Source organism: Sceloporus occidentalis, unplaced genomic scaffold (assembly GCF_023333645.1).
Source record: "Sceloporus occidentalis isolate IW3139 unplaced genomic scaffold, rSceOcc1.0.p SCAF_5, whole genome shotgun sequence".
Classification (NCBI taxonomy): Eukaryota; Metazoa; Chordata; class Lepidosauria; order Squamata; family Phrynosomatidae; genus Sceloporus; species Sceloporus occidentalis.
This window is the reverse complement of record NW_028316985.1, coordinates 125,896,431-125,907,322: the sequence shown is the minus strand read 5'-3', so window position 1 is coordinate 125,907,322 and position 10,892 is coordinate 125,896,431. Positions and strand designations below refer to the sequence as shown.

The following is a 10,892-nucleotide window of genomic DNA, read 5'->3' as shown; positions in this document are numbered from 1 at the left end:
CATCTATATTGCAGAATTCATGCAGTTTGACACCACTTTAACTGTCATGGCTCAGTGATATGGGGAATTCTTGGGCTTGTTGTTTTGTTTGGTATTTAGCCTTCTCTGTTAGAGAGCTCTGATGCCACAACAAACTACAATTTCCATAATTCCATAGCATTGAGTCATGGTAGTTAAAGATGATATCAAATGAATTATTTCTCCTGTGGAGATGCAGCCCAAGTTTGACACCCTGTTAATATGGGTTTCTTAACCATCTTCAGAAACAGATACGAAAGCACGAAGTTTGAAACCTTTTATGCTCCCTCCCTTCAAGGTTGTGTAAAATTAAGGATACAAGGTTGCCTATTAGGCATAGAAATTGTATTTTCTTTTCTTTTTTGGCTCCTTTTTTAAAGCATAAATTGTTTTCCTCAGGGGATTTGAAAAACTGGGATACAGAAGCCTTTTCATGCTTGAATTTTAAGTATTCATCTGAGGTTCTAGAAGGGAGCTTTTGTAAATCACATTTAACATGGATATGTATCATACAAGAGATCATGTTGAAAACAGTGGATGTGATTTTGCAAATGTTAAGTACTATGATAGTCCGCTGACTTCTATGGGGAAGTGCTGAGCATGCGCCACTTAAATCAAAAGGAATTAAAATATATTTTATTTGAGTTGGGTTGTCTGTTGTTTTAAGATCAGATTTTCATTGCTTTCTTCTGCCTCAATTCACACAACGTGTATCATTTCTTGGGAAAGTAGACAATCTTTTTCTTTCTCCCCAAGGGCAAACACTATCCTTTTTCACATTTGGAAGTCTTCTATAACAATCATTTTAAAAAAAATCCCACAAATACAGACAACATATTTATTTTAAAATTTAACTATATATAATATTTATTATCAATCCACAGGATAGTTTGATTGCTACATAAAATTCATTAAAAGCTATTTCACCTTTACAAAATGTAAAAAGAGAGGGGGGGAGGGAGTGAAGGGAGAGAGAGAGAGAGAGAGAGAGAGAGAGGAAATAAAATGTGCCACAAGAGAAAATAATTGCTGACAACCAAGATACTGAATTGTAAAATTATAAATTTGCTGTAGAAAAGATAAAAAACCTGAAATAATTATATTCACTTTAGATTTTTTTTACTTTGAATAAAATATTCCACTGTATAAAAAATAAAAAAGCTTACTCTAGTTAGAATTAGAGTATTTTTTCTCTCTTTTAAAACCTGGGAATTTGCATAATATATCTGTAATAGATTTTCTTCTATTGTACCACACAACTTTCAAGCATAGCAGATTAGACACATAAGACAAGCACTCTTAAAAACAATCTCTGAAATGTACATGGGAAGATTCTTGCTTCCCTATTTAATTCATTTTTCCATAGCCTAAGGCCACATTAGCCAGAACAGCCTTGGAAAAGAAGAGTTAGGAGCAGGAAGAATATCTTTTAAGTGTGCCATTATTTAGAGCAAGATAATGAAAGGCCTTTTCTGCAAGTGCTTTTTATTTTTAATAAGGTGCAAAAGCAGACTGCAATATTGCTAGTACTGCACTATGTACATATATTCACAATACATTCTGGAAAAAAAAATAATCCAGCTAGTTCACATTGTCTTCTTCCAATTTGAGGTTCTCATTTCTATGATGGCCTTGACTGCAAGATTTGCAGTGACTCCATTTACGGGTGTTGTTGGTCCTCTTGATGAAGTTCTGGAACATACTACTGCAGGCCTTCTTTCCCTGGGTTGTAACCTTGGGGTTCCAACTTGCTTCATATCTGCATTCTGGAGTCCTGAGTTTGAAATGCTCCACTGCTGGAGGTTGGACACAGTAATGTTCTGCATTAGGAAGGCTTTTTTCCTTCGATTTGTTGAATGTACATTAGGTGAGTTCCTCAAAGCCACAACACAGAATTTTCTAAGAACCTAACAGTTCATCATGGCTCAACTGCTCTTGACTCGAGACTGAGTAATATCTGATGTTTTCTTGATGACACTTGCCCGATTTTCATGATCTGGCAGTCTGCTGCTGTAACTGGTGGAAGCCAAACACACTGTTTGTGAGAGGGGGAGCTCTGGGAAAGGAGGACACGAGCTGTTATAAGGCTGAAAGCAGCTTTCTTTTTTGATGGTGACCTGGAGGTCAGGTTTGTTAGAAGTCACAAAAGTAGCCATACTGGGAAGTGGGTAAGGGGAGTTCCTTGTCCCCAAGTTGCTATAATATTGTTTGCTGCCAATATTTTCCTTTCGCCATTGAACTTGACCCTGGAGAGAAGAGACAGTTTGTCAATTTTACTAACACTCTATATATTAGAACCTCTAATCAGGTGAATTCTTTTTAAATTATTTTTGGCCCCCAAATTATGGTTAAGTTGGAAGAGGTGTGGTAAGTGGCTCAGCCTAGTGCAGTTCTACTGTTGGGAAAAGGGAACTACAAGGACATCTGAGATAACTGGGAAGACAATGGATGTTTAGTTTTCCCAGCTGTGCAACTGGATAGTGGCGGAGGATGGATAGAGGATGCACCCAGGAATTGAAAAGGTAGATTAAGAGCTGGCAAGAGTGGAAGGCCAGCAGAATTACACTGTCAGAGATTTATGCTCTGGCAGTAACACTGTGGAATCTCAGCACCAAAGTGCTTAATGTTGGCTACGCTTTGCAGAAAATAAAGAATCTGTAATCACCAAAACTAGTCATGAGATACAAATAAAAAGCAGCAATAGAAACTATAGTGAAAATACTTACACACAACACACAACTCACACACACACACACACACTGGGTTTTCCTTCATGCAAGATGTGACTGAAGCCAGACAGAAATACTTTTTCATCTCAAAGGTAACAAATATGTAAGCATCTTTCTATCATGGTTAGTAGAACTTCCTGCCATTGTGTTCAACCACATATGAACTCAGGAAATACAAAAGTGACAGCTTGTGACCAAGATATGACAAACAAACAAGCTGTAACTAATGCACACTCCCACTGTAGTTGTTATGTTATACACACAAAACGCTGGCCCCAGCTGCTTGTTCATTCAAGTTCCCAATTGTGAGGTTTAATTGCTTCAGTAAGACTTTACTGCCAACTTTCATAAGGCAATGAAATTTCATATACTATTATCCCATAGATTATCATAAATTGCAGTAATATTGTGTCTGAAGTATGAGGAGAAACAAGCTGAAGTAGAAAAAACATATTGCAGCAAAGCTATGCCTTGTGCAAGTATTCAAAAGCTGTTCTGGGCCCAAGAAAAGCACTGCTGAGTTCTCCATTAGGAGGCAAGAATAACAGACAGGCTTAAGTTTTGCTGGTCTCCAGTCATAAAGCAAGCCTTTGGGCAGTAGGACACATGAGCTAAGAAGGAGACCCGGTCCAGCAACACTGAAGGAAGGTACCAGCATTTGTTGCTGTTGTTGCGTGCCTTCAAGTACTTTTTGACTTATGACGACCCTATCATTCGTCTTTCTTAGTAAGTTTCTTCAAAGAGGGTTTGCCACTGCTATCTTGAAGCTGAGAGAACGTAACTTGCCCAAGGTCACCTAGTGGGTTTATATGGTTGAGCTGGGATTCGAACCCTGTTCTCCAGAGTCATAATCCAACACTCAAACCACTACACCACACTGGCTCTCTAGGTGCCAGCACCAAGTCTGAATATTTATAAAATTCAGAGACATATTCACAAACTCCAATCCATCTGCAGTGGGTTGAACAGAGAAAATTACTTCCTGGCATGCTGCACATATTATAACACTGGTTAACACCCCAGCCTCATGAAGCTGCCTTTAGCCAGTTTATCCCATCTCCTTTCTGGCCCCCAGCCTGCACACACTACTTTCCAAAACTCTCCCCACCATTTGTATGATTATCTATCAACCCTTGCCTTAGCCAACATCTTTCCACCTGCCTTTGCCCCTTAGTAACCATAGTTAAAACTGAACTTGTCACCTCATCACCATACCCACAAGTTTAGCATTTCTATGACTATTCATATAGTCTGATTATAAAAGTCCTTCCTGAGCAACACTTCATTCCATGCCTCTGAGTAAGAAAACCCAGTCTACAACAGCTTATGCTACAACTTCTCTCACACATCATAGTCTCTGAAAGTGGATGCTACCAACTTCTTTCTTTCAGTTAATCTCAAAGGTGCTACAAGATCCTTTTGCATTCTAAATAGTGAGACAAATTCTTCCCTTAAAACTGACACCAGGACCCTTACACTGTAGTGCAGAGATAGATTTTGAAGTGTTCATCATAGCCATGCCACCAAGAACAGATCAAAAGTGCAAACCACTATGTATTAACAAGCCAGTTCTTGCAGTTTTTATTTCTACCAGGAAGCAGAACTTTTCTAAAGCTAACTGGTCTTAATTGCCCTTTCAAGACGAAGCCGTCCCAGTATACTCTCATAACAATAGGAATAGCTCACAACAATATACAGTATTTCACTTTTCTCTTTCCAGCTATGTTGAAGATTGCACCTAAATACAGAAGAAACAGGGGAACTGAGGAGAACAGCAGATGGTGCCATCGCCCCTGCTAATAATAACATCTTGGTACCATAAGCTTGGTTCTATACTACTGCCAACTGATGATTTTGACAGCAGCAGCTGCTGCAACTCAGCCCAGTCAGCTAGGATAACCCAGCTAAACTAGAATATGAGGATTTGGATTGAGCTGGGAACAGTTTTAATGATTGTGGAGTGATGCGTTCATTAACTGAAGAAGGCTTTGTTGTTGCTGGAGCTGCACAAGAGCTGTGATACTTTCTAGATTGACTTTCTCTAATGAAAAGGTTTATTGTTGGGGCCTTCAGGTTTTTTCCAACTTATGGTGACCCTGAAGAGAACATATCACAGGGTGTTTTGGGTTTGTTTTTGAGTGTGTTTTTTTTTTTTTGGTTGCAAGATGTGTTCAGAGGGGTTTGCCACCTTTCCTCTGAGGCTGAGAGAATGTGACTGGCCCAAGGTTACCCAATAGATTTCCATGGCTGAATGGAGATTTGAACTCTGCTCTCCCAGATTCATAGTGCAATGTTCCAACCACTATAACACACTGGCTCAATGGAAAGTATCTGCTGCCAAAGCTACTGCAAAGTCATCTCCTCCAGACTTTCTTGTGTACAAATACTTCCCTGCTGCACTGGAGATGGAACATGAATATGCCTCATGGTGGTTATGTTTTCAATATTCTGCCTTATTGGTTCTGCATCATTCACCTGAAACAAAATTATTACAGCCATTGGCTGAACTCGACAGTTTCTTTCCTTACTTTTTACATATGCCACTAAGACTGGATGGTCCCCTGCACCTCCCAGGGGGCTGCTGCTGTTGGTGTGAATATGCAAAGCTTGGAAACTTTACATTTTTCAGCTACAACTGTCAGAAAGTCTGAGAATTCTGAAAGTTATAGTCCAAAACTGCAAGTTTCAAAACTCTGTGAAAATACGCTGCCCAGTCTAAGCAATCATGAGAAAAGCTCATCTTTGCTCCAGGTTGCTCATTCCAGTGTGACGTAGGGGTTTGAATGGTAGATTATAACTCTGGAGACCAGGGTTTGATTCCCAGCTCAGCTATGAAACTCACAGGGTGACAACAAATCTTGCCAAGAAAACCTAATAGGATTGCCTTAGGGTTGCCATAGGTCGGAAATGACTTGAAAGTACACAAAAACAAAAACAAGCCCATGTAAACACAATTGTCACATTTCAACAGGCTCTTCGTATGCCAAAGCACCTTCTTTTCTCTTCTTCAAATTCCCCTGCTCTGCACTGTCCACATTTTGTGATTGGTCTGGTCTGTTGCTCTTGCTCATAAGTATTACACCTGGGGACTGGCAAAGTTTGGTTCTCTGGCTTCCCAACTTCCTTAACTGCCCCTTTTCTGCACCCCACACAAAAGGCGAATGGCCTCTACTATAAGCTTCCAGGGAAACCTGTTCACCTTTTAAATTAGTTGCAATGTTTAATATTAAAACACACACATCTGTCTGTCTGTTTGTTTTAAATCAGAAGTGGACTTTCAGTTTCAGGCTAGGCAGTCTCCACAGGATTTGGAGAGAATAAAGTGACCATCATATCAGCCACAGTTGCCACATTGCACTGCATCATCTTTCTGCCCTATAATTTGGGGGCCAGCCAGGCCACTTGATGGACCATTCTGCACATGCCTGTCAGCCCTTTATGGTCATCTTCTGAAGAATTGCTTGATATTTTTTTGTTTTCAAAGGTTTGATGGTCTAGGATATAGAAAAAGTCCTCCCCGGTAACAATGGCAAGACTCTGGAATTCCATTGTTTTTTCCAGCCTTTAACTAAAAGGTAAAGACCATGGTGTAATTAATGGTTTGAGCACTGGACTATAATTCTGGAGATCAGAGTTCAGTTACCCACTCAAGCATAAAAACCTACTGGGTGACCTTGGGCAAATCACACTCTCTCAGCCTCAGAGGATGGCAATGCCAAACCCCCTCGAAGAATCCTGCCATGAAAACCCTATGATAAGTTCACCCTAGGGTCACCATAAATCAAAAATGACTTAGAGGCACATAACAACAACACAAAGAAAACACCTTTTAGTTTCACTAGGTGTTTGGATTTTCCATTTTGCTTCTTCTCCCCCCCCACCCCCGCCCCTTTGGTGCTACAATTGTTTTTATAGCTGCGCCAAGGTTTTGTTTAATGTATTTATTTGAATTCCTGGTTATTATTTGTCTTTTATGGCCGTGTTTTTAATTTAATCATACACTGTTTTAGTCTGCTGTGAGCTGCCCTGGAGACCTTTGTAGAAAAAGGAATAGAAATTCTTTAACAGTTAGAGATATATGTATGCAGGGCTAAAATGTGACCATTACACAGTGAATGTATTCTACTGATAGCAGTGGAAGTGGAGTTGTGCAGACAGTATGTTCCTCTGTGCCTTGTCTTTGCATGTTGTGATAGCTTCTTGTGCATCTCATGTATTTCACAACGGTACTTAGTCATTGACAAATGTTGCACAATATTGCTGTTCTGCATGGGGGTTGCATAGTGCTTGCATATCATAACTCCACATGCTATGGTCAGGGGATGTTTGGTACGTTAACATCCTCAAGGGAGGCCTTTCTCTTGACCCCATCACTGTTGGCACACCTATTAGAAGAGGACATGTGAGATATGCTTTTCTGACAATTAAGGGTCTTTTAATGGGTGCTGCTGCATTTTATCCTTTTTGGTATGTTTTATAAATGTTACAAGTTGAGTCTCCCTCATCCAAAATGACTGGGACCAGAACTGTTTTAGATTTTGGTGTTTTTTGGATTCTGAACTATTTACATGTGCATAATGAAATATCTTGGAGATGGGACCCAAGTCTAAATTGAAATTCATTTATGTTTTGTATACACCTTATAAACATAGCCTGAAAGTAATTTCATATCCAATATGTTAAATAATTTTGTGGAGGAAATAAAGCTTGTGTACACTGAACAATCAGAAAGCCAAGGTGTTATTATTTCAGCCCCCAATATGGACAATTTTGGATTTGGGGGGATTTTGGAGTTCTGGATATGTGAGAATTAACCTGTACAGTGCGTCCTTACTATTCATGGGGGATCCGTTCAGGACCCTCTCACAGACAGCAAAAAAGGCGGGACCTTAAGTCCTGTTCTTTTCAATGGGGGCATGCTCCCGCTCACACCACCACATGTGTACGCGCCCATTGAAAAAGCCAGGGCTTGCCGTCTGCACAAGCCCGCAGTTAGTGCGGATGTCCTGTATACTGTTTTAAATTAGTAGTCTTTTAATATGATAGTTTTTTGTTTTTTAACATTTGTATAATCAGCTTTTTAGTGATATTTTTTAACCGTGTTGTAAGCAACTTTGTCACAAGAAAGATGAGATATAAATTAAATAATTGAAATAAATAAGATAAAGGAACTACTGGTTATAAGAATATAATACTGCTAAATTGAGGGAGAGCAAAAAGAAAGAAAGAAAGAAAAGAAAAGAAAACCTGAGAGGTATTTTGTATTCTTTTGCTTACCCGTGCATTTTCTTCATCGCTGGGGATGCTATCTGTAGTTTCACTTTCTGTGGAACACAAGGAGAAGAAAAATATGAGTACTTCATACATTCAAAAACAGGGCTTTACAGCCTCTTTGGACCTGACAGCTGCATCAAGTATTGACTGGGGTGGGGCAGAAGCTGGACATGCTTCCCTGCACACACATATGCAAACAGACATGCATGCAAGGATGATGAAGCTTAACCTTTGCTACTGTCCACTGAACTCAAGCAATCACTGGGTTTTGGAGGAGAAAGCTTCCCCCCTTTTCTAGTGAATTCTGCAACTGAGATTACTGCTTGCAAATAACTGTCTAAGATATCAAGGAACAGATTCCTCTCATTAACTGAGTTGATCAGCTGGGGCTGATTCTGGGGCTGCACAGGGAACAGCCAGGTGGCACAGTCTGTGAACCTCAGCTGTAAAGTTTTGCTTGCTTGTTTTGCTGGGAGATAAGTACCGTATATACTCGACTATAAGTCGACCTCATGTATAAGTCGAGGGCAGGTTTTGGACCCAAAATGAATGATTTTGATATGACCCGTGGATAAGTCGAGGGTAAAATTTAGGGCCATGTAACAAAGGATGTAAAGGATGAAGCAAAAGAAAATGATGCCCAAGAACTTACAAAATTGCATCAGGCTTAACTGTCTGTGTTCACCCTAAAGGCTGGATGGATAAGAAGGGGGGGACCCAGTGCTACTAGGACAGACTGCACTCTTGTCATTCACCAGGGATGGTTCCTTTAAAAAAAGAGTTAAACTACTGTACTTACACTGAACCATGGATAAGTTGACTCAATTTTGGGGGGGTCAATGTTTTGACCAAAATTTCTAGACTTATACATGAGTATATACAGTAATGTGTTCTCTTATCCAGGAATGGAGTCTATGTCAGCCTTATGAGACTTAGTGCATAACCAGTTACTCAAGTGTGAAACCAGGTAGATAATTAATTAGAAGCCGCTACAAAAAGAGTGATGTAAAAACCGTTACTATTTGAGGGTCAAAGGGGGGAATTTGCTATTACTGTCAGCCAGCTTCAAGGTCAGCAGCCTCTTTTCAACCCACAATCCCAGCTACTGCCTTGATCACACAACAGTGTCCTGTGCCACCAAGCAAAGCTATCAGTATCCACATTCAAGAAGCAATGAAACTTTTTTCACTTGATAATGTTTATCTAGACCTCTAGGCCTCAAGGCCTTATTTTTAAGCAATGATATATATCAACATCCTCATATACAGTATTCTTTCAGAACTCAGTTTTTGGTTGCAATACAGTACAGTTAACACTTTCACAATTTTTCTGCTCTATGCACTACATAATAGATTTTTCTACACAAGATGGACCTAAGATTCCTAGATGCAGCAGTACCACTAGAAGGCAGGAAAATTCTCTGTTCTTCCAAATGCCAAGCAAAAGCATATTTATTCTCTGTTCCTCTCCCACACATATCAAGCTGCTTCATTCATTTGCACGTAAGCAGGTGTATTGGAATTTATCTGACCAAAAGCCAGCTCAAAGCTATTTCTCATAACAAGCCACTCACATAAACATCTTGCTCATGCCATCTTACACTATGTAAGGTTTAGCTGTGCATGGGACTTAAACCCATAAACACACTCACATGTACATAAAGCATTTTAACACTTCTACAATCACAGCCCCAATACAGTCTGAGAGGCCATATTGGAAAAAATAAATTAAGACAAATGGTTGAGTGTATGTGAAGTGAACAGGGGATTGTGAACAGTCAATCTAGATCAGCTACTCAGTTATGTATGTGTAAGTAAGTAGCAGATCCTGACCTGAACAGTTCTGCCCCCAGCCAATCTTAACAGCCAGCAGTTAAATTGGGTGAAAGAAATCTGTTCAGCTTCCAATAGTGGGACAAGGAGGAGGATGCTTCTGGCCTCTTCCCACCTGTGAGCACGGCTGTAGTAGGAAATTGCAACAAGGTTCCTGCTTCTGATTGTTGCAAACTTGCTTGATGGTGAAAGGCAACCTGAATGCCATCCTCCTTGCACCCCAAACAGCAGCAGAACATACCTCATTCAACTGTTGGAGCTGCTGGCTAGTAAAGTGGATTGGGGGTGTCATTTATGCAGTCATACAGTAAGACTACATAGGCTTACTGAATACATGGCAGTTATAGAGCTGTAACTCTAGGACAGGAATTCTGTTCCTGCAATACAGAATGGCATCCAGTATCTTTAGTGCTTTCAGCTGAATCCCTTGAGGGTTACATGATATAATAAAGCTTCACTTAGGAAAGAAGTCGTACTCAGCACAACATTTATATGGGACCTCGCAAGATCACAAAAAACCAATGCAGCCTAGAAGTGAGGCTTCTCATGCTCAACCCATAAGAACTTTTATCTCCTTTAGTTTTCTTGTGATCATTACAGTGGGCCCTTGATATCCATTGGGTTTTGGTTCAAGGACAAACAGCCCCCCTCCCCCATGGATACGAAAATCCATGGATGCTCAAGTCCCATTATATACAATGACATAGTAAAATGGTGTAACTTATATAAAATGGCAAAATAAAGGTTTGTTTTTTGGATTTTTTAAAATTTCAAGCCTTGGATGCAGAGGGCCAACTTACTAATTATTTGGCATATTTTCCTTCCAGAAACCTACCTATGCTTATATTCCATGTCTACAAAACACCTTACCATACTAGACAGGGGTTGGAATTGGGGGTGGGGGGAAATGATCAATAACCCTGAGGTTGCTAAAATGAGTGCCCTGCTTGAAGGGAGCAATTAGCTCACAGTTGTAAACAGCTTAGAGACTGCTCAGTGTGGTATGAACCAGTATATAAATGAAGTTGCTATTGCTATT

General features: G+C 40.0%; 1 protein-coding gene across 4 annotated transcripts in view; it reads right to left on the bottom strand.

Annotated features, from left to right (window-relative positions):
- Window positions 1-842: 842 nt before the first annotated feature.
- Window positions 843-10,892, bottom strand: part of IRF2 (interferon regulatory factor 2) — a 58,827-nt gene continuing 48,777 nt past the window's right edge. For all 4 annotated transcript variants that reach the window (XM_089525401.1, XM_089525400.1, XM_089525403.1 and 1 more), the window contains 2 exons: window positions 8,025-8,071; window positions 843-2,264 (listed from right to left, as the gene is read on the bottom strand). In XM_089525401.1, coding sequence (XP_089381527.1) covers window positions 1,944-2,264; window positions 8,025-8,071 — 368 coding nt within the window. In that variant the 3' untranslated portion in view covers window positions 843-1,943. The remainder of the gene's footprint in view (window positions 2,265-8,024; window positions 8,072-10,892) is intronic.